Source organism: Hydra viridissima, unplaced genomic scaffold, assembly GCF_058129835.1.
Source record: "Hydra viridissima isolate aposymbiotic clone 2 unplaced genomic scaffold, HvirCarnegie_v1 scaffold_8, whole genome shotgun sequence".
NCBI classification, from domain to species: domain Eukaryota; kingdom Metazoa; phylum Cnidaria; class Hydrozoa; order Anthoathecata; family Hydridae; genus Hydra; species Hydra viridissima.
This window is the reverse complement of record NW_028324307.1, coordinates 13969639-13994501: the sequence shown is the minus strand read 5'-3', so window position 1 is coordinate 13994501 and position 24863 is coordinate 13969639. Positions and strand designations below refer to the sequence as shown.

The 24863-nt window shown below is 30.0% G+C and overlaps 2 protein-coding genes across 4 annotated transcripts in view; both read left to right on the top strand.

Annotated features, from left to right (window-relative positions):
- Positions 1-24597, top strand: part of LOC145186733 (cadherin-related family member 1-like) — a 30134-nt gene extending 5537 nt beyond the window's left edge. For 2 of the 3 annotated variants that reach the window (XM_090096240.1, XM_090096241.1), the window contains 20 exons: positions 6489-6634; positions 6778-6837; positions 8929-9018; positions 10640-10732; positions 14646-14747; positions 14877-15008; positions 15586-15664; positions 15743-15846; positions 16045-16227; positions 16423-16548; positions 16810-16962; positions 19012-19214; positions 19308-19437; positions 19521-19831; positions 19924-19992; positions 22992-23060; positions 23141-23368; positions 23545-23619; positions 23728-23848; positions 23994-24597. In XM_090096240.1, coding sequence (XP_089952366.1) covers positions 6489-6634; positions 6778-6837; positions 8929-9018; positions 10640-10732; positions 14646-14747; positions 14877-15008; positions 15586-15664; positions 15743-15846; positions 16045-16227; positions 16423-16548; positions 16810-16962; positions 19012-19214; positions 19308-19437; positions 19521-19831; positions 19924-19992; positions 22992-23060; positions 23141-23368; positions 23545-23619; positions 23728-23848; positions 23994-24320 — 2801 coding nt within the window. In that variant the 3' untranslated portion in view covers positions 24321-24597. Of the gene's footprint in view, positions 1-2779; positions 2884-6488; positions 6635-6777; positions 6838-8928; positions 9019-10639; positions 10733-14645; positions 14748-14876; positions 15009-15585; positions 15665-15742; positions 15847-16044; positions 16228-16422; positions 16549-16809; positions 16963-19011; positions 19215-19307; positions 19438-19520; positions 19832-19923; positions 19993-22991; positions 23061-23140; positions 23369-23544; positions 23620-23727; positions 23849-23993 lie in introns of those variants that run through there. The other variant, XM_090096242.1, reaches the window with a different exon arrangement.
- LOC149885238 (uncharacterized) lies at positions 3558-5472 on the top strand. The gene is made up of 2 exons (XM_090096167.1): positions 3558-3963; positions 4331-5472. The coding sequence occupies exon 2, from the start codon at positions 4734-4736 to the stop codon at positions 5427-5429; it is 696 nt and encodes a 231-aa protein (XP_089952293.1). The 5' UTR covers positions 3558-3963; positions 4331-4733; the 3' UTR covers positions 5430-5472.
- Positions 24598-24863: the final 266 nt, after the last annotated feature.

Below are 24863 nucleotides of genomic sequence, written 5' to 3'. Positions count from 1 at the left end.
GCCATCCTGTCAACACAGTGATCTCAAAAACACCTTTTGTAGCATATTTACAACATATTTTTGTTGATCTGATTTAGCTAGGTTAATATAATTAGATAATCAAGACTTAAAAACACATCAAAATTGTCTTTTTAAAAATCGATTGATTGTTGTCAGACAAGGTATTTTCAAAGAGAGTTTTTTCCTGTTTTTTTACGAATATTAAAGCTTATTTGTTTATTTTATTTTAAATTAATAACACGTGTAAGTTTTAGAAGTATTTAAGAGAGTTTCCTCTTTTTGAAACACAAAATGCTATCTGAATTTATATGTATCACATATGCTACAATGACAAAATTGGGTTTGCTAGTGAAATTTTAAAATTTTATTTTTTAATTCATAATTTAGGCCCTAAAACAATTGCTTTTTGAAGTTTTTGGAGTTTTTTGAAAATTTTAAGCCCTGGTGGGCGCTAAAGGGTTAAAAATCGAAAAGCTAATCCTTCAGTTAGGCGGTGCAAAACAAATTAACTATTTAGAAATTAGCGCTCTCGTTCGTAAAAACTTGTTTATCAAAACCAAAGTAGATATATTATAAAGTAGTTATTTTCTCTCTTTTTTTTTTGTTTATTATTTTTAGTTTTTATTGTTGATTTTTTTTTATTTTATTATATGTATTGCTAACATTTGTTTATTTTATTTTTACATAATTTTATCTTTGTATTTTAAGATTGCGTTATTGTAGATTTTTTTAGATTAATTATTACAATTATAGAGTATAGGATACCACAATTGTTTTTGTTGGTGATTTGATTTTAAAAGATATGTGGCTGTGAATATATTGTTGTTTTATCTGTCAACTACAGAGGAAACTGACGAGACACAGGATAGAAATGCCAAAATATTTGAAACTTTAAGCGTAACGTAGTTTACTCTAGACATGCATCCATAGTCGCCGAGTTCACGGGGGCAACAGGGGCAGTGCCCCCCCCCCCCCCCAGGAAGTTTATACTAATAATATATTATCACGGATTATCATGAGGGCGAGAGTATCTATTTGCCCCCGAGATAATTCATAATAATATATTATTAGTATAAATTCCCTGAGAGGAGGGGGGATGGCACTACCCCTGTTGCCCCCGTAAACTCGGTGCCTATGCATGCATCTATTATTGTCTATTGTTTATGAATATCGTTTCAAGCGGGTTAACGAAATTGTATTCGTTCACAATAATTGAATGAGAATAGATGCCTTATTGGAAGTTATCTAATCCAGCATAAGAAGCCCATCCATCAAAAACGATTTGACTTTCTAACAAAGTCAAAATATAACAAATCAACTTATGAAGTGTCAACCTACTTTGTCTAAAGAAGGTCCCTGTCTAACATTTCGCCGCTGTTTATAATATTTACGTAACCACTAGCAACCGTCATTACATCTTGATTTAAACGTACCACACTACGTACCATTTTTTATCAGGCTGTGCTATGCTAACCACTGAAGAATGGATGTCTGCCTGATACTCTAGCCAAGCTCTATTAAGCTCTATTAAGCCCTAATTTTTTCGCAACATTAGATGTTGGAGAATTGGCCTTCCACGATCAACATGCTGCATAGCCATTGATGAACCTTTCAATTAATTTAAACAAATTTGGTGCGAAATAAACTAACAAAATTAATTTTGACATCATATATATATATATATATATATATATATATATATATATATACAGGGTGACCACAAAGTATCCGCACAGATAAAGAGCTTAATAAAAAGCATGTAGAAAGTATTTGGAACACAAATTTTATTTTAAAACATTTATTGAACTATAACAATTATGATTCAAAGATTGAATTCGAATTTTCCTCCATCAGCAAAATAACAGGCCTGTAGGCGTCTCGGGAATGCTTCGACGGTGGCGAGCAAGTAGGCAGGGTCCAGAGAATCCCAAGCTTTCAGTAGTGATTTTTTTAAACTTTCAATATTTTTATGCGGCTTTTGGCATGCCTTTCCTTCTAGGACGCTCCAGACTGAGAAATCCATCGGGTTAAGATCGGGGCTCGATGGTGGCCATTGAGAAAAGTTGATAAAATCAGGAAAAGTTGCCGCACAAAAATCCTGAACTGTCTTCTTTTTATGGGCTGGAGCTCCATCTTGCATGAACGTCCAAATACAATTTCCAAGTTCTTTTTGAGCCCAAGGAACAATTTCTTTCTTGAGCATATCCAAATAATTGTCACCGTTGACCTTTATACCTTGTGGAACAAATATGAGCGGTGTCTTAACATGAGCCGTTATCCCGGCGAATACCATAACTGAAGCAGGATGAGAACTGCGTGAAACCGAGACATTTGGTTGAGATTTTGCCCAAACTCGATCGTTCTGCTTATTAAGAATGCTTTCCACTGTAAAAATCTTTTCGTCAGTGAACAAGATGTTGCGATAATCAATTCCGTTGAAACGGTGCAGAAGTCCAAGAGAACGGTCTTTACGTTTGACTTTAGCTGCTTGAGAAAGAAGTTGCGACTTGTTCTTCTTGTATGGTTTGAGCTTAAGCTTCTTTTTGATTATCTTTGCCATTGAAGTTCGTTTTATCCCCATTTTCTTTGCGAGACCTCGAGCAGATTGATTGGGGTTCAAACGCAGGCGATCGCGTACCTTTTTCACATTGCTCGCAGTGATCACTGTTCGAGGTCTTCCGGATTTTGGATGATTAGAACTTGTTCCCAACTCGTCAAAGCGTTTAATTGTGTCGTAAATTGTCCGTCTTGGCGCATGTAAACGGTTCTGAATGTAGCTCGCTGAGTAGCCTTTTTTGTGAAACTCGATGATAGATTGACGATAAGGAGAAACGCGCACCATTCTAAAAAAACCAATTGAACATAGTTTACAAAGTATATAAAGTAAAGTAAATAAAGTTTATGACATAATATTAACCAAAAACAACAAATAAATAAGAAAATACATAAGTGCTTTTATGCTTATATTTTCACAAGATGAAACCGTCTCGTGTGCGGATACTTTGTGGTCACCCTGTATATATATATATATATATATATATATATATATATATATATATATATATATATATATATATATATATATATATATATATATATATATATATATATATATATAGATAGATAGATAGATAGATAGATAGATAGATAGATAGATAGATAGATAGATAGATAGATAGATAGATAGATAGATAGATAGATAGATAGATAGATAGATAGATAGATAAATAACTTAAACTTGCTATAAAATTTAACTTAAAACTTTTCAGTATTCTAAGAAATAGAAGCTACATGCTGGACTTATTAACTTTCTATTGATTGTTTGAGTTAGTTAAACTGTTTTATTATTTTTACATGTAATGTTTCAATTGTAAATTAGTAATTATGCATCTTGTTTATGTCAACTATTATCTATAATACTTCTATGTTAATATAGATGGTAGTTGACATTATATATATATATATATATATATATATATATATATATATATATATATATATATATATATATATATATATATATATATATATATATATATATATATATATAGGGTGGTCCTTAATTTTCAAAGTTTGATTTTTGTACAGGGCACCCTTGAATTTTGTTTATATGCATGCATAAAAAATTCATAAAAAAATCAGCTAAATCTGAAAACATTTAGAGGTCCCTACCACATATATAATAGTTAAGTATCATGTGGGGTTTTGTGGCTGCATGTCACTAGTTGTTATGCTGGTGAACTCTTTCACTGCACACTATACCACCTGCATAATTTATTAATATGATGTTACTTATTTATTGTTAAATTATCCAGAATGCATTTCACCAGCTGTCAGCCATTTGTAATCAGACACTGACAGACACTCAATATAACAATAATATTTGATGAATCTGAATTAGTGACTACTGACTCTCTCAGGGAAACTTCCGTAACAACTGACCTAGTGGATACTGGATCAAAAGTGAGTGTTTTCTTTGTTTATTTTTGCTTAAATATTAATTTGCCAAATTATATTGATTTAACAATGAATTATTATAAAACAGACAGAATGACCGATCCACTGTGCTAAATCCATTTTAAATTGTTAATTAATATCAATTGCCTGAGTGCCATAGTATCGAACTTGACTTTTCATTTATGCACATAATTGTGTATTTTATTTATTGGTTTTAGACCTTGTCAGAGTTTTCATGTCATTGTTGTTTATTTATATTGCATAACAAAAATTTTTTCAGTTAGTTTTCTGAGCTCTATAAGTTTTTGTTAGAAATTACATATAATTTGAATAATTAAATTGGATGGTAACAAATAAAATTTATTATTTTAAGGGAGATGGCCAATGCTTGCTGTAGGACTTCGAAACCAACTACAAGACGAGAAACTGAGTTGTGGCTGATAGGCCAAATGTCTGAAATTCTCAGCTCTACAAAGTTACCGTCAAAGAAGGAAGTCATGGCACTTTTTTTCTATTACAAAGAGGCCACCAAACAGACCGTTCGTGAAGCATCACATTCAACAACTAATGACGTTCTTGAAGTGTGGGCTAAAGCCCGCATCCCAACACGGTTGAAGAAACACGTTGTTGAAAAAGTTGAATGTCTGTTCCATGAATAAGACAAACTGAAGAAAAATAAGGAAAATAAAGCAAAGTGCTCTGAAAGTCTACTGAAGAAGGAAGAAGAATAGAAGGATGGCTTAGAGAGTCTTTTTGACATTGCTCATGCGGACGCCATGAAGATGATTAGCATGCAGGAGGACAGGGAGTTCCTGTTAGCTCAGCGTGAGGCGGGACAACGTGGTAAGATGGGAAGTGTTGACAAAGCCATGGCCAAAAGAGAAAGAGATGTTCACAGTAGAGAAAAAAACTTCAAGAGAAGAAAAGAGAGAGAAGAACAGGACAGAGTGGCCAGAGAGGAGAAAGCTATTCTTCAGAATTCCGAAAGCGAACAGGAGTCTGGTAATGATAATGAAGCATTTGGTGAGCCATCATCAACCACAACTTCAAAGAGAACTAAACGTAAACGTGGCACACACAAAATACTGAATGACAAGTTAGCAGTATGTCTGGATATGGCAAAGGTCAGTGATAGAAATGCTGCACTAGTCCTGACTCCAGCACTGCAGCACCTCGGTCATGACCCAGCAGAGTTTAATATCAATCGATTGTCCATTAGAAGAAAAAGGATGAAATGTAGGCAGAGAATGGCAGAGAACTTGAAAGCAGAATTCAAGCCAACAGTTCCACTAACAATACACTGGGATGGGAAATTGCTGGAAGATATCAGTAGCAAAAAAATTGTGGACCGGCTCCCAATCCTCGTGTCTGGACTAGGAGTTGACCAACTTCTTTGTGTACCGAAGCTGCCATCTGGAACTGGAGAAGCTGCAGCAACAGCTGTTTATGATGTAACTGTAGCGTATTATTGACACCTGAAAAAACTCACATATTTATTTTCAGATTTTTGTCCACTTTTCTAAACAATTTAAAGAACTTTTTTGTTGAAATTCAACACAATTTTTGTAAACATATATATATATATATATATATATATATATATATATATATATATATATATATATATATATATATATATATATATATATATATATATATATAAACTGTAGATCGCAATGAAGAAAATTATAGGACATTTGTGGTACTTGTCAGAAGAACTGATTGCATTGGCTTTCTTTGATGACGAAGTCTCCGATGACACTAAATGTCTGATGGTCAGTGCCCTGCAAGCACCGGGTGCAGAATATCCTTTGAAGAGGATAACTGTTGATCCTACGCTGGTGAGCTCCAAGAACTTGGAAGACTTTGTCACCAAGAGCAGTCGTAGATTCTTCACCATCACTGGTCTACCGTCAACTTTCCTCAACAAAGATGTGAAGCTCTGGTCTGCAGATGCTGACTATCAGTTGGTGAAGAACACTGTCAGTAGTATGAGAGTTGTGAATGACATAGCAGAACGTGGAGTTGCCTTAATGGACAAATACAACAAGCTGCACACAAACGATGAGGAGCAGAAACAGTGCCTTCTCTTAATTGTAAAGAAGTACCGCCAGCGATTTCCTGATTGAGCGAAGAATACCCTGGCAATGGACTAACTAGACGGTTTTTGTCACTTTGACAGTCTCAACACAGAAGGACAATAATAATTACAATATGTAACACTGTAACAGTTGTTTAAATGTGCTTCAATAAAGCAATGTTGTGCTCTGTGATCATATTTGTCCTAATCATTCATATTGTAGAATACTGAGCATATGAGCCTTCTGTGGGCACTTTTATAGATATAAACTCTGCGGTAGAGACCCCTAAAATGTATTTTTTTCAAATAAAATTTTCAGTACAATTATTTTTTCATAAACGTCAACCATTGAAGGGGGTGCCCCGTCAGAAAACTGAAGAAAATTTTTTTTGTAATGAATAAGGACCGCCCTAATATATATATATATATATATTCTATTGTATTTTTACAGGTACTTATGTTACAAAAGTGACTGCAGCAGATAGTGATAATGATGAGATTTTTTATAATACTGCTGAAGATGAAGGAGGATTTTTTGTTATTGACAAAGAATCTGGAATTATAAGGACCGCCAAAAAAATTGACAGAGAAAGTTTGGTGAGTGTCCTAACTATATAAGAATGAGTATTAGGTATTGCAGTTTTTAATAGAATTAATTTTACTATTGAGCAAGTGTTTGAAGTTAGATGTAGATATAGATGATAGAGTATAGATATATTATTTGTGTCCAATAATTTTAGAAATCTGATACCATTAAGTTTAAAGTAATTGCTGCTGAAGTAAAAAGACCAGATCAAAATGTAAGTCCAAAGTTTTAATTTTTTTGTTTTAAAATTTTAACTCTAAATTATTTTAGGATAAATCTTTAAAAATATTTTTTTAGACTAAAAATCAATTTTAGTTCTTAAGGATATCCAATTGTAATCTAGTTTATTACTTTATTTAGTGGTTGATCCTGAATGGACTCTTTTTGATTTCCTTATGTTTTTTATCTGTCATTTGAGTAAATCTTTTATAGCAAGAATTTATTTGTATGAAATATTTAAAAGATCAATATGCATTTAAAGGTTAAACATGAATAATAAAATTCTCCTATTTTCTTATTACATCATTATTCCTTAATAAAACGGACTCAATCTTATTTCTAGAATGTTTTAATGTTAAATTTTTTTTCCTTTGAAACAAAAAATGATAGAGTATCATTTGTTGTAATGATCCTCAGTGTCTTGAGATGTCTGAGATCTTTTTTTGGTATAGATGTTGAAGTTCATGTTTCCATATTAGACTTCAGGTAAACTTTTACAAAGAAGACACAAAGCTCAGAGCTCCTGTTCTTCTCTTTAAACTGACTACAAAATATTTAGATAAACATTTGCAGTCCATCTTGTTCTGTATTTGGTCTGATTCTGCATTGGTCTGAAAATGGATTCAAGGAGCCTGAACAAAATCATTGAAAACTCCAGTAGCTCTTAAAAATCATCTCAGATTTGTTGTTCAAGTGCTTTCTTTGCCCAGTCCAAGATAATAGATTTCTTATCTCATATCAGTTGAGACAGTGCTTTATTATCTATGCCTTTCTGAAACTGGATGTGAAATCTTTTGAGTAGGGGAATATCTAGGCCTATAAGAATTGGTATGACAACTTAAATCACCAGCTCCAAGATGTGATAGCAACATGCAAAATGTAGTACTTCCTGTTTAAGTCTTGCTTTAATGATAGTGCATTTCCCATTCTTTCATCCAATATTTAAGCAGCTGTGTCAAAAGACAAACCAACAACTTTCTCTTCCAATATATATTCTTCTTAGCCAGTAAGAATAGCATTTGCTTTAGAGTGTCCAATTTTGTTGGGTATTTCAACAACAGTAAGCAGTTGCTTTACATCCAACTAGGGCTATGATAGGGAGTTAATCAGTTTGATTTTTTGTATTCAATTCTTGCATCAGTTTGCTATCCCAGTGAACAACCAAGGGAACATCTGTTTTGAAATCAAGTTTCATTTTGTCAGCAATCTTGTTATGGTGCTTTGTTCTCTCATGATGAATAGAGGATCTAATAATATTCAGTTCCTCAACATTTTGTTGAAGTATGCTTGATGTTTCTGTGAACACACACGCTGGATTTTTGGAAGAAACCTTTTATTGATCAGAGGCTGTTATATGTGCAGTAGTGGTTATGTTTCTTGTTGCCCTTCTCGGCTTCTTTAGAGTGGGAAGTTCTGCTCTTCCCAAACTACCAGAAATCCTCTTCACATAACTTCTCATTACTGCTACTACTGTCTGATTATTCTAACTAGATGATTAGATGAGATGTGAAGGCCTCTCTGGGATTTTTCTTAACAAAAATTATCATCTTAAAAAGAACTCAACCAAATTGGTTCTTGTGATAAGGACTACCTTATTCAACAATAATTAGCTATTAACACAGCTTAATTAGTGGCTATCCCAATAATGTTGACAGAAATTACAATTTTTATCAACACTATTGTTATATAATTTGTTTTATTGATTTTCAGTTTGATGAGAATAATCATTTTATATTTGTCTCATAGCATTAAACATTTTTCTTAAAATTTTTGAAAGACAAAAGAAAGATTATAAACTATTAAAATTTAATAACAAAAGAATGTTATTAAATTTTAATAGTTTATAATCAATAATGATAAATAGCTGCTTACAGAAAGGTCTAAAACACTTGTTGACAATTTCATTATAATCAATTGATTTGATATAAGTTATGGTTTGTTAAAAACTATTTTTTATTTTCTTTCTTTTTTTTTTTTTTTTTTTCTACAATTTCTTTTTACAGACATAATAATGCACTGTTTATGTCCAATTAGGGTACTATTTTCCTGTTGTTTATGTTTTCCTGATGCACTTTTTTTTTTTCAGTCAGCTTTGCAGGTTGTTGTTCATATACTTGACATCAATGATAACCCTCCAGTATTTGAAAACAATTTGAAAGAAATAAATCTATTAGAGGTACTTTGAAACTTAATGTTTGACATAATTTAACGTGAATATTTAAAATACCAATCATCAGGTCAAGTTTATTTTGTCCTTATTTCCATTTTAAACATTGGGAGAAAATGAGTTATTAACTTTTATGTAATTATAATTTTTAAAATACAATTTTTTTTTTTAAATTTATTAATAAATAGTTTTTTAAAATGCAAATGTAAGTATTACTTTAAAAATTAACGTTAAATTTTTAAGTAATTTTTAAGTAATTTTTTAAATAATCGATAACTTTCTTCCATCGAACAAAACAATTCTAATCTGACATAGTATAATTAAGGTATAATAAATTACAAATAATTTTAAGCTTTACTCTTTACTATTTTCCATGTTAATCTTAAAAGTTAAAAGAAAGAAATAATACTGTTTTAGAAATTATATGGAAACTTACATAAAATACAACTAACATGACACATTAAACCATACATACTAACAAAACACATGATAAACAATTGGTTGCTTTTAGATTATGGAAGATGTTTTTGTTGACTAATTGTATAATTGATAGTTTGCCACCTTACCACCACTTCCTATGACTTCATAGTTTCTACTCACATATCTTTTTCCAAGATTTCTTTCCACCCATTGAAGGTCTAAAGGATTAAGTCCCCTCTATTTTGAAGACCTTGGTAGACATGGCCCCATGCTTTAAATGCATCCCATAGTATTTTTAAATTGTTGACTAAATCATTTAAAAAATGAGAAAGCTTTAGGATTTGAAAACAAATTTTGCCTTTATAAAGCAATGATGTAGTTGTCCTACTATATTTTATTATTACTATTATTTATATTATTATTTATTTTATTATTACTATATTTGAAATTGTGGTACTACATGGTGGATTAAAGTTTGCTACTAAAAATTAAATTTTAAAGCGAAACTTACTCAGGGGCTTTTTATCAACATAACAAATTATAAAGAAAGTAATCACCATTCTAACTAACAAATTCATGAAGCATTAATTCCATAGTAACATGTAAAGTTAAAAGCAATAACCATTTATGATTATTAATGACATAAGCCAAGCATATAAAAGAATATTCATTAAAGATACTTATTTTATATTAAAACAAATGAAGAATTTGTTAAACCAAGACAGCAATATGTAGGAATCTAAGATTAAGTCATCTACATGGTCTGTACTGTTAAAGTTAAATAGCATTTTTTAAATAAATATTGTTTAAAATAATTCTAAATAATTGTTAGATTTCATTTAAATATAGTGCAATAAACAGTTTGAAGCGTCTTCTTTTTTACTTTTTTTTTTTTTTAATTACATGTATGTTATACTTGTATATTTTAAAACTTTGAGTTTTTAAATTCGTCAACTTGTTAACTCTTAATCAAATAAATACTTGTGACATGTTACTGAATGATGATTCAATTAGTTTCTGTAACCTATTTAGGAATTGCTAAGTGTGTCACTAATTGTGCTGTTATGTTAAAATATTGTATTTAACACGTTTTCTTACATTGTACTAGAAATAAATTACTTTTGTAAAGTGGTATTTTTTTCTTTATGGTTATCCAAAGAATAATTCTCTGTTTCACATTATACATTAAAAAATGTTTTGTAAACTTTAGAGCACTCCAATTGACACTTTTGTAACAATAATACGTGCCTCTGATGCGGACAAGAAATCTGAGCTTTTGTATTCATTTATTAGTGGTAATGAGGTCAGTGTTAATTTTTTTCATAAAGTGAAACAAACTTCATTTTTCAGTTTTTCATTAACATAAATTCTTCTATAAAATCTTGTTAGTATAAGTACATTCTTATTTATAGAGTGATTTATTTATTATTGATTGATTGCTAGAAGTAGTATATCTAGTTAAGTTTTGTCTACGGTATCCATCATCATTAATCATATGGTCAGCATGAATTCACTTGTGTACTTTGCAAATAGTTCACCGATTTTAAAGTTATGATAGTAATTTGATAAGGCATTAAATGAAATGTAACTTGTGTAAAAAAAATATCATAAATTATGTATATACTAATAGAAATTTAATTTTTATACGTCAAAGTTAATCATGATTTTATATTTTTATGTAAAACATTAAATGAAAATTTTTTGTTGAATCTTGGATATACTTTCAAGATTCAATAATAAATTCAAAATCACCACTCCAGGCATAGAATCTCATACCATAACTGTTTTACTGTAGAGTTTAAATTTTTATCTTCAGAGCTTCTCCCTTCTTTATCTATGCTTATTTAAGGCTGTCTGATCCGAAGCTATTAAATTTTAAATATTTTAACTGCAGGACACTTCCCTAAAAAGATTCTGACTAGTCAACATGCTCCTGTACTAATGTCAACTGTTTTTTCTGATTACTCTTATTGATGCATAGGTTCTTGACAATGTAAAAGATATTTAAGTCATGCTTTTTTAGTACTCTTGCAACTGAAGTTGTACTGGCTGTTATTTCAATTTCATTTTCAAATTCTGTTTAGGTTTTTGGTGCTCTTAATGAGGGATCTATCATTATTTTCTTAGAATGAAATTATGGTACTTAATAGTTAAATATACATTATTATAAATACCTACCAAAATTTTCTGAATGAATTTTTGTTACACAAATTTAATTGTAAGATTAACTTTGAATAATCAATTATATAATTTTATTTCAAAATCCAGTACTGAAATTTTGCAACAATATTTTTATTTGTCAAGTAAAACAAATTCTGTACATCTTTTCATGCTCTGTTAAATGATACATGTAGTTTTAAAATCAATTATTTGCAAAGTTGAGAATCTAGTGAATGCATGCTGACCATGTGAATAATTTTAAAGAATACTATACACTAGGGTAGAGTGAAAACCTGTATTCTAAAATTTGAATGAGCTAGAATATTTAAAGTGTGTCAAAGATCCATGTTAACAATCCTTGAAACTTATATAAATTTCTGACAACTCCTTGACCTTCGTTCACCTTATTAAGTAATTGAAATTTTAACCATTTTGTGCTTTTGTAACCATAATACCATGTTTATTTTGGTTAATGGTTACATTGTGCTGACCAACATTAATTTACTGTCTTGGTTTCTCTTTCTTAAAGGTATGTTTATAAATATTCTATTGCTTCCATTATTCTACATAGTGAATAATGTTAGTTCAACTTAGTTGTTCTATTTAGTTGCTATAGATTATAAATTTATATACCATTATTGTCATAGACCCTAATATTGTGGTATATTTTTAAATGCAATCCAACTGTAAAAAACCATATAATTCCGGAGAACACATGATTTCCAGCTAAACTTGTATTTCTTGCAAATTAAGAGTTAATGTTAGGCTATGGTTTATTGTTTTACATTTACTAAAATTTTGTATAATAATCATGAAAATTTTCACAAAACCCAAAGAAAACTGCCACTTAAGTTTGGTCAGTATTCATGAAATATATTGATGACCATTGTTTTTATTTAGTATTGATCAAAGAAAAAAAGTTATGGGTAATAAATATATTGATTTATGTAATAGTTATTGTTGTAACTTTTCAGAGAGTTGAGAATTACAAGAGACCATGTTTCTTATGTGATATTTGGCACTCCAAAAAACCTACTTACCATAGCTATGTCAATCTTTACCAATGTCATGAAGAAATATATTCAGCTTCAACAAGACCTAAAAAAAATGGACTATTGAAAATACCCTTCATTTTTGGAGATATCTCACAAACTGTGTTATAAAGTCAAAGAGATCACAAGCAAATGAAGAACTCAGACCAATACAACGCAATTCTAAAGGTCTATAAAGAAAAATAGGATCAACCCAACTATCAACAGACTCTGATATCAGACTTTTGAAACAAAGCTAATATTTTTTAAAATTATTTTTAAGCTTAATTAAAAGAAAGAAATATTTAATTGATTGCAAAACTAAAAAAAGAAGAAGAAAAGGTGTTTGCAGAGTATTTTTGTTGTTGTTTTTTTTGACTTCTTAAAATATTGAATTAAGTATGTGGCCACAGAAGTTGCCACTTTTTTTAGTTCAAATGTAGTTACTATGAATTGACTTCACTTTATACAAGTGCTCTGACATGGTGTCTAACAGCAAATATGCAAAAGAACACAAAGTTCTAGTAAGCAAACTCCAGTTTCTTGAAGATCAGAGACAAATAAAAATGATAATCAGTTGTATAGATTAAAATGAGACATCAAAGTTGAAGAGGAAAGCTGAAAAAGAGAATAAAGTCATCATGTTTTGTTGAAATGCCTTGGTATTTTATAGTGAAACTTAAAAGAAATCATGGGGAGGGAGAGAAGTCAGAATGTGAATCTTAAATGAATGAAGAACCAGAAGATCAATAACAACAAAAGTCAAGGCAATTTTTCCAAAAATGCTGAAGATGACATGGACTTGTCAAACAGTACCAGATTCAATGAGTGGATTCCATAATTAGTCAATTCTAACCAATTCTTTCACTTACTAAAGATTGTGATCAGACCAGAGTTTTGGATAAACTTCCATATTAGCAACATCAGGTCTGCATGATCTTGGTCTCATGTTGCTGATGACAAATGAATTGAAGTAAGATCTGTCAAGAACATAGCAAAATTCATGAGAAATTCCAGCAAAATGATAACCAACTGGATATAAGGGGTGTGTTCTTTGATGACTGCAAAGATCAAATTTTAACACAAGTCTTGGGTATCAACAACAAGCACCACAAAAAACTCTCAAGAAAGAACACTTAAGCATTGTTGCAGAGTCAGGTTATTTGTACTTCAGATACATGGTGCTGTTATCAGACTTCAGAATAAGACATAACCAATTATTTAGTTGCTAGTTTGATAGAGTGAAATGCAAAGAACATAAAAGTTTTAGGCTGTGATGGCAAAAATGTGAACATAGAATACACATTGGCATTATCTGGCCACTGAAAGAAACCTTTGAGCATCCTCTGTGATAGCTGGTATGTCTGCTCCATTCCAATGAGCTCCCCATGTGCCATCTGTGCCATACTCATACTCATTTCTCTGTCATACTTAGGTTGTGGAATGACATTTGAAGCTAGTGACTGAGGCAGTGAAAGGTGTTTGTGAACAGATATCCAATTCTGATGTTTAAGTTGAAACATGATGTTGTGGACAGGGATCTAATGTTGATGTTTGAGTCGAAACATTATTTCTCTCATTTTACCTTGTAACTGCTTATGACTTTAAATTGAAGAGATATTTTAATAATCTAAGCAATTATTTGCATTAACTGAGTTTTATGATGACTACCTTATCTAGACACTAATCTTGGTCCTACCTATATTGTTCTAATGTCATGTAATACTGTAAATTAAAAGTATTGAAAGCTCATCAAATTTTTTTCGAAAATCTTTACATTTTCACACAGTATTCTATTGATATATTAGCACTTTGTGGCATCTAGCTAATTGAAATTCAAAAAAAAGTAATTTTTTTGTCATTTTCATTCCACCCTACTGTACACTTCAGTTTTGTCTACAAGAATTTGTTTGATAAAAATGTTCAAATACATTTATTCTCACTCATTGCATGATCAACAATAACAAAATAAAATCTTTTTTCAATAAGTTCTTAATTTTGAAAAATGCATGATTTATCCTTTAGAATGGAGTTTTTTCTATTGATCCTTACACAGGCCAAATCCGAACAATAAAAGATCTTGATTTTGAGAAAAAATCAAAGTATCATCTTCGCATAGCTGTTGCTGTAAGCATACTTCTTCTGTTTTAATTTTTAAATCACCTATATAGTCAGTTTTTCTTACAATTTTCAAGCATAGTTATAAAAAGCTACTAGTGATTATTTAATTATATGTCATCAACTTTTATTTCATAGGATGGTCGAGCAAAGGATCCACTGCGCCATATTGAGACAACTAATTTTGAGATCAATGTTTTAGATGAAGATGATAATGGAGCTGTGTTCTATACAAATTATACCACAACAATCAAGGAAGGCCAGCATCAAGTATGGTTCTATTATTTTAAAAAGTAATTTTATGGTTTAAATGGTTCTCAAAGTTCTTAAAGGTTTCCAATTTAAAAAAAGTATTTTTCTTATATGTTGTTTTTTGGATGTTGGGATCATCTGCCTTATTGATTGCTTTTGAATTAGATATTAAGTAATGCTTCAATGCTATAGTTTTGTGGCTTTCTGCATGGAATGCAATTTAATGATATTTTTTAAACATTTTTTAACGTCTTAAAGCAACCCGGTCTTTATGCAGCTATGAAATCTCTTACAATATTTTGTTAGTGTTAAGTTAATACTCAGATCTTTTTCTTAGAAAAGTGCAGGAAAAAAGTGCATGAGCTCAATTGAAATTAAACAGTTATAAGAAACATAAACATTTTAAAAATTTTGAATTGAAGATTATTGATATTAAGTTTAATTTACTGTTTACAAATGAAATCATGCCACCATTTACAATTTTTTATTTTGGTAAACATTTAAAGTAAAGAGAAAAAAACTTCGTTTCTTATTTTTGATAAGAAAAATTTAAGATAAATGAATTCCTTTTTCTTAATACTTCTGCATTTTATAGGGAGAAATTATTGCCCATGTTCATGCTGAAGATCAAGATAGGGGAATTAATTCACCAATGAGATATTCCATTGATCCTAGTGAGAAAATTGTTTTTGTATCCTTGTTTATAAATCTGTATTTTTGATACCTTTTCTATTAAAATTTTCTTCTATTAGGTTCTTATTATGGAAATATATTTTCTGTGGATAGTCAAGGTGATGTTCGAGTTCAAGGATTAGTTGATCGTGAAACTACTCCTGTTTACAAGTTAAAAATCCTTGTAAGAAATTTTTTCTTGTTAAATTTTGTTTTTTTTGTTTGATTGTTATTTCATTCTTATTAATATTTTCAATATAAAGCATGCTAGAAGGAATTGATCTTTTTTTTGATTGTGTAAGAGAAAGTCATTACAGTTACATACTTAAATAAAAGAGTAATATAAGTTTCAAATTTTTTTTTTTTTTTTTTTTTTTTTCAGGCTACAGAGACTCAATCACCATTTGACAAGCACTCTCCAGCATATACAACATTGACAGTTGTTGTTACTGATATTAATGATAACCGACCGCAGTTTGAAAGCCTTCACTTTGTTATAAAAGCAAAAGAAAATGAGCAGTATGGTGTTGTCATAAAAACTGTTAAAGCGCATGATATTGATGAGGTAAACAATATTTTAAGATGATCTTGAGGAATTTTTTTATGAATAACTTGTTTTTTGTCCGACATAATTTTGCAAGCTATTGTTTTAAATCTGCTATAGACTATTACAAGTAAAACAATAAACTATCATTTCTTCTGAAGGTGATACTGATTATGCAATTCATTTAATTTTTACTCTAAAAATGTTATACATAAGGGTGAAAATGCGAAGTTTGAGTACCGTTTACAAGGTGCTGATGATGTATTTGGTATAACTCAGTTTGGTGAAATATTTGTACAAGGAGAACTTGATAGAGAAAAGAAAGATATTTACAACTTTAAGGTATGGTTAAAATTATAACTTATGAGCAGAAAGAAATTGTAAATTGTGAAATTATATTACTTGAGGTTGCCTAGTAGAATAGTAAAGGTACCTAAAATTAGACTCTTTTTTTCTAAGTTTAAATAAGAACAACTCTTTAATAAGTTGAACCAAGTTGAACTTTTTTACAACCAATTTTTTAGTATGCGGTTCAGTACAAAATATATTTATGTCAATCAAAATCACTCAAAAGTATTTATTTTGAGGGTATATTATCTTTAGGTATTAGCTCATCAAGCTCCTTTTCAAACTGATGCTTATGCTGATGTTACTGTTATTATTGAAGATGTAAATGATCATGCGCCAGTTTTTGCAAACGCTCTCTATACTGCCACAATTCGTGAAAATGAAGCAAGTGGAGTTTTTGTGGCTGATGTAAGTTGAATTGTATTCTCCTCATATAGTTTCTTTTGATGCTTTTTTTTTATTCTGAATGTTTGTGTGATTTTGAATATGATTTAAAGCATGCCTTAATCTCATTGTTATTCTAATTTGTTAAATGTATAATAAGGTGATTGAAATTGTTTTGAAATTTTTAATTTATTTTGGATCCTAAAGGATATTCCTTTTTCTAGAAAATATTTATAGTTAAAAATTTATAGTATTTTAGTCAGATTTAGTGGTCCCAACTTTGAATGACCTGATTCAATAGTTTTACCTATTCTTTTATTAAAAATTATATTTTTCTCCTGCATTGTTTAGTTTTCTTGATTTGTGGATAAACACTAATATTTAGCCTTTACCTTAATGTAAGTAAACTTCTCTAGAAACACTAGTAACATCTAAAATGACTTTATCTACTTCTTGGCTATGACTAGAGAATTTTGGAATAGTTAACTGGCCAATAAAGTTTTTTTTATCAAAGGCCATTTGAAGGTAAATTCCTCACTTAGATTTAAATTATGTGGTTGATTTAACTAGATTGATAGAAGCTAACCACAATTATTGATTTGAAAATTGTTGTTTTTATAGTTTATTTTTATGTGGATAATCAGAACAGTCATTTTAAGGTTGCCTTCATTGCTATAGAGATGTACTTATAGAGATGTACTAAAACTCACATATTGGATATGAATAAAACTCACAAATTGCACCTGTGGAATAAACCTAAGGAAGAATCATTTTGTTCACTCTAACAAATTTAATCATCAGTCCGAATTTTAAATGGAGTAAAGAGAGAATAATGTAATAAAATGCTGCACTAACAGTTATCTTTTGCTTTTGAAGTTACAATTATGTGGTAAAACACATTTGTATACAGCACAACAAGCCTGAGCTGTCAATAAATTTACACTATTCTTCTGGACAATATTCCAGTACACCTAGCTAAAGGAGTAGTACACCTAGAGTCCAGTACACCTAGCTAAAGGAGTAAAACTAAATAAAGTAATTGCGGAAAATTTCTTTAGTAAAAAAGTTTTTCAACTTGACTGAAATTTGCTAGGAGTTTGGTTGTTGTTTGATAAACTTATTTAGCTTCTAGTTTTAGACAGCATTTTTATTTTAGTCTGGATGGTTAGAGTTCAGAATTTGATTTTAAAGACAGATCTTGTATCCGTTTATGTAGTTCTTTAGTTGAGATTATATTTTGAGTTTTCTTTTTCTGAAACTTTCCTTTTTATTGAAGGGAATATTCTAACTTCTTTACTAATATCTGAAGTTGCTCCCAAGGCAGCAAAAGAACAGAATGGTCCAAATCTTAGATTTTTGGGCTAGAGGTTATGCAGTGTCTTCTATCATATTTTTGATAAAGCAGGATAAAATTTTTATTTATGCATTTTCATTGTGCATGTCTTTAGGGGAAATAAAATAGTAGGCCCTAAATGTGTATTTGATTCTCATGTTTCATATTTTTATTATTCTCATATTACAAGTTGTTATTGTTAGCATCCATACAAAACTTTTAGGACCGATAAAAAAGTGAGAAATACTTTCACCTTCTGTATATGATGTTAATTTCTTTTGTGAAATTTATAATTTTAATCACCATAGTAGATAATTTTAACCACTTCAGTATATAATTTTAATTACCGTATGAATCAATATTCCAGCTTTCCCTTATATGTTTATCTTTACTGTTTATTTGTATTCTAAATCAGCATAATTTTAAAACCAAGTTCATATATTGGCTTTTATTTGTTATTTCTTTTGTGTTGTGGAGTTTCCTAATATCAAGTAACATTTTTCTGCATTTGCATATCAGATACTACTGTCAATAAATTATTAATTTACTAAATTCCTCTTAAAAAAAATTTTTATAAACAAATATAAGAAGAAATTGTAAATTAATATGACAACTTCAAAAAAGGAGAATTTTTGTATATGAGGTTATTGTCATTTATATATTTTGCTAAAATCTTTTATACATAAATGTATATGGCATATTTATTGAAAGCTGACAGACTTTTGCTTCTTAAATTGTAGCTTTCAGCACATGACCTTGACAAAGATGATAATGCAAAGATAACTTATACCATATTTCCAGATGCGGAAGATACTTCAGACTGTTTCAAAGTTGGTTTGTCTGATGGTCGTTTAACAACTTCATGTTCTTTAGACTATGAAGCAAAGACTTCTCATTCTTTTCTTATCCAGGCTTCTGATAATCCAAAGTTTGGGGAAAGAAAGTATGAGATACTTTTTATGAATAAATACTTTCCATAAATTGATATTTTGCATAAATAAATACTTTAACTAAAGTGAATTCTTTTTTTGTTTAGATATTCTACTGCAAAGGTGAAAGTAACTGTTTTAGATGAAAATGATAATGCACCAATATTTAAACAGCTCCATCTTTACAAGAACATCCGCTATGATGAAGAAATAAATGCACCTGTTGTTAAAGTGGAGGTACTCCTATTAACAAAGTTTATTAGTTTGAACTTGGCAGTACATGCATTAATAAAAGCAATAAATTCAGTAATTAATTCTAGGCACTAGATAAAGATGCTGGTTTATTTGGTGAAGTATCTTATCGTATATCAAGTGGCAATGATCTTCATCGTTTTCATATTGATAAAAAAAGTGGTCAAATTAAACTCAGTGATTCATTAGCGGCATACACAAATAATAAGTTTCAATTGGTTGTTGAAGCATATGACAATAATGGTAATGATCCATCTAATAAATGTGCAGATAAAATGACTATCACTATGGCAGTGGATAAAAGAGGTTTTAGTAGCGTTGCTCTCTATATGAACTCACATGTTTATACAATTACAAAGAGCGAAGAAACAATTCTAAGGTAACTGATTCTTTTGTTAAAAGATATTATTTATATAAATTAATTATCTTACTAACTGGTGTCATTTTTCAAGTTTTTATACTTTTGTATAGTCAATTAAAATCAATACTTGATATGGGAGTTGCAACAGATTCAATTGAAAAGGGTACTTTACCAGAAAGGTATTTTGTTTTATTTGTTTTCCTTTATTTCTGGTCTCTAGAAAAAAGGTATAGAGGCAAATGAAGCAATCTTTGTTAATTACAGCTGTACACAGAAGACAACTTACCTTGAAGTAGTTTAGAAAAGAAGATCCATGGCCAAGAAATTTTAGAAATGAATTCAGTAGATTTAATAGTTTTAAGTAATAAGTTTGTTTTTCATTAAAAAAAAAAAATCAAAGTAAGAAAATTTTCACAATAACTTGATGTGTTGGCAAAGTTCTAAGTAAAAATTTGCAATTAGCAAAAAATATATAACTTTAAATAAAGATAAAGCAAAAAGTTTTGTAATTAAATAATTTTCACGGATTTTACTATTTTTGCAATAATTTTGATGGTTTTAAATGAAATTTTAAAAATGTGTAAACTAGTTCAACCTGTTCCAACTTGTTAAATCTTCTGGTTTTTCTTGATAAATAAATAATTTATTTGACTCATATTGGAAACTGAACTTTGTTTTTATTATTGGATTTGCCTTGTTTTCTACAAAGATTGAGAAGATTAATATCTTTGAATCACTTTCAGATTAAATAGCAAAAAACAGTGCTTATTTCATTATAGTACCTACAAAAAACAACAGTCATTACTGAGTTTTTCTCACTGATGACTATTCTTAAAAAAGTAGTATTTTCTAGTTATTACTGGTATAATTTTTGACAAAATTTAATGACTGAATTTTATTGGAGTTATAAATTTTTATGAATTGCAATTTTCCCACGTTGATAGTTACCATTCATAAAAATGAAATTTATAAAAAGTTACGTAATTTATATCTTTATAGTTTATGTATTTGTAATTTATATCATTTATAAAAAATTATATCTTTTATGAAAAATCAAAGAATAAAAAATTTTTGTTGAGCAATCAGTTGCTCAATAGTTTTAAGATCACATTTATGTCTTCAATCAGTGATAATGTTGCTGGCTTAGCTAAAAGCTCTTTCTGAGGCACTTTTAGACATCTATACACAGGAGACCTGATAAAAAAGGTTAGCAATTAGAGGGAAGTCATTCTAGTGATTTTTCTACCAAAATGTTTATCTGAATAGGAATTTTTAAAATTATTTGCTCTTCATTGTTAAAAGTGTTAATGTTTTTAATTTTTTTGGGAAATAATTTTACCATAAAGTTTTCTGCTAAAGTAAGTGTTGCTTCCTCACTATGTATTTTATAACGCTATTTTTCAGTAATTGGAAGATCAATTTTTCATAATAATATTAATAGCTCTCTATCATTTTTTACACAGCTTAATAATAGTGAAGGAAATGTGAACTAGAAAAATCGGAATTATCAGTTGTTTAATTTAAGAAACTTTTATAAAAGTAGAGGAACCCTCAGTCTTAAAATAGATCTCACTATACTGTTCAAATTCCCTTTTATTACAATAGTGATACTGGTGGTGGTACTGGTGCTGGTGTTGGTGGTGATGGTGATGGTGGTGATGGTGATGATGGTGGTGATGGTGATGATGATGGTGATGATGGTGATGATGGTGATGATGATGATGATGATGATGATGATGATGATGATGATGATGATGATGATGATGATGATGATGATGATGATGATGATGATGATGATGATGATGATGATGATGATGATGATGATGATGATGATGATGATGATGATGATGATGATGATGATGATGATGATGATGATGATGATGATGATGATGATGATGATGATGATGATGAGGATGCTGATGGTGATGCTGATGGTGATGATGATGATGATGATGATGATGATGATGATGATGATGATGATGATGATGATGATGATGATGATGATGATGATGATGATGATGATGATGATGATGATGATGATGATGATGATGATGATGATGATGATGATGATGATGATGATGATGATGATGATGATGAGGATGCTGATGGTGATGCTGATGGTGATGATGATGATTTTTGGGAAAATCTCATAATATTTTCTTCCAGCCTTTTTAAAGGATTGTGTTTAGTGTTTGATCCATCATACAAGTTATTAAAAAGTGTAGTCTTTTGTTTTTTATAGGCTGAACACAGTTTCTATCCAAGCATCCATTTAAAAATGTAAAAAAATGATTGAAATAAATAATTTAGTTAGCTTCCTTCCACAAAATGGTTGTCATATTTTGTGTAAATTAAAAACTTTTTAAAAAATTCTTAATTTGGTTAAAAGGTCATGAAACCTTTAAGATCAGCATGTTCACTTAAACTAAATGGCAGCTTAGCTGAACTAAAAATTCGTAATCTCAAAGTCATATTGAAGTTGCTTTGGTCTTAGATTTCCCACTTTGTAAACAATTTCTATTTTTGTGTGACTTGCTTTAGGATGTTTTATGGTATGTATACCAATTTCCTTTTAGCTATTGTTATAGATTTATGGTAATGAAAATGCTAAAAGAATTAATATTAGTTTGTAACTGATTGTGTTACAGTTTTTTGAGTTTTGTCAATTTATTTTGCAAGGTTAAAAAAATATTTTTGCATAAGTTTTTATATTAAACAGTTTTTCATGAGTTCTGGTGTAACAAATTAAATACTTAAATAGAGGGAAGCCATTTTTGTTTGGCCTCCTGCTTCTCCATTTAAAGGTTCCTAAACAATCTTTTTAATTTGTTTGCTTGTTTTTTTTTTGTTGATTTTAGTATTATTATGAACGATTAAAAAATTGTTTATTTAATTCTGTTAAGAAAGTTCAATCTAAAAATTAGAAGCAAAAAGGTCCCCAAATAAATCTTGAGGCCCTGGGAGTTAACTGATTGCCCTTGATTGAGCTGTTTAGTGTTTATACTAACAGTTGCATAAAATTGCCGATAAATAATTATAGCAACACCTTCAGCTTTATCAAGATCGTGACTCAGCTTACTTGCCTCTTCCCTCCTGCATTTCAAATTTGGAATCAAATTCCTTTCTAGTTAAACGATTAATTGGGTAATTAACTCGTGTATCTTTCGTTTTTTTTCAGCACCGTTTTTACATTTCACGGTTTTAATGATGATACCTTTGCTTTAATCAAAAAGGAGCGTATTGTAAGGTAAAAGTTTTTTGTAAAGAATTCTTCCATAGTTATATTTATAAATCGCACTTTATAAAAACCGCTTTTAATTTTTCTAGTATATTGGACACATCCAAAAGTGACATATTATCGCGTTTTCGTCAAGATTGGAACGTCACTGGTTGGAATTATCTGGGGAGTCCAAATCTAGGAAGTTACACGAGTGCTTCAAAAAAGAAGGAGTCTGATAAAGTAAACCCTATAATTTATGCAGTCTTGGGTTTCGCCGCTCTAATTGCTATTTTTGGCATTATTGTTACTTTAGTGTTAATCAGGACAAAGAGGAGGTAAAAGAGTTTTTTGTTGTGTAATTTTTAAACTGTTTTTACACTAGCTAGTTCTTGAGCTTTACTATCTTGTACTAGCTTTACTATCTATCATTCTGTCTTACTATTAATGCGTAAGTCATTTTCGCTGTCTTTTGTTTTACTCATTTTACTCAATTTTATTTGTTTTAATTAAGAAATGGTGATGAAAACATCTCATCTCATACATCTCTGCATGCTCTAAATTCATCTTCTAAATTACGCAATATGTGGTAAGTAAAATAGAACTGATTTTCATGAAACATCAAACGTTACGATAATACAAGTAATAAAACGTCAAATGTCACGATAACATAAGTAATAAAGAATACTTTTACTAGGGACAATGGTTTTGAGTCTGTCTCTCAAGTCGGAGAACCTCAGTCTTATATTCAAATGTCCGGATTTTTGAATAGATCAACCGAAAAATATGACTATGATCCTAGTAACTTTTATGACGAGGTACATGTTTTTTTGTTTTGTTTTGTTTTTTTGTTTTAGGGGGGGGGGGGGGTTCTTAAAATATGAAAAAACCATAGTGAGGAAATTGTGGATTCTAAATTCAAAGCGTGTTCAATATACTCATTTTTTTTTAATTATTTTTTAGCGTCGTATCGTTGATCCTTTCGATGCTATTATGGAAAGAGAGCGTCGAAGTTCACGAGGGTCCACCGCATCATCCATATTCGGTGCATCTAGTGTTATGACTGTCTGTAAAGCTCCAAAATCACGGCGAATGCGGTCTTCTAGTGATGTTGTTTCGACTACACCTACGTCGAAACGAAAGATGTCGATAATTTTAGACAAAGAAGGGAAACCAACAAATACGCTTTCATTGGATAGGCGAGTGAAAAGGCAACCGTTAATTATATGTCGCCCACCAAGTTATGATTACGATTTTGATGAAGAAATAAAAGAGGAATATGAATCATGAGCCATATAACTTTTTAAAAAATAATTTTTTTTTTCCCCGAAGAGCTTCCGAGTAATTCAAAAATCTATTTTTAAAGGTCTGCGTAGAGCCTCGACGACTTCAAATTGGTCAAAAAAAGGATTGTGTAAATCCTCAATGACTACAATTTGGTCAATAAAAAATAGCGCCATAAATATATTAAAAGTTTTTTTGTAAAGTATTAGACGTAAATGTTTATTTTTAAACGGTTTTTTTTTGTTTTTGTTGTTGCTTTTAATATAAATATTCTTTTTAAAAACCTTTCCAAATTTATTCCAAAAAATATGTCGCAGTTTCAGAAGTTACAGATCAAATCTACTTATCTAAAGTATTTTTTTTTTTTTTTGTATTAACAAAGTTTTCAATGGAATCCAACTAAAAGTAAAAGTGAAGCAGCAATCAAAACATTTTTTTATTATTTCATCTCGGTCACAAATCGTTCGTTTAATCCTAAATCTTCTTTCCTCCCAGAATGTAATGTACTTTAAACTTTAAATGTAATTTTCAACTCAGTTCGTCAATCAT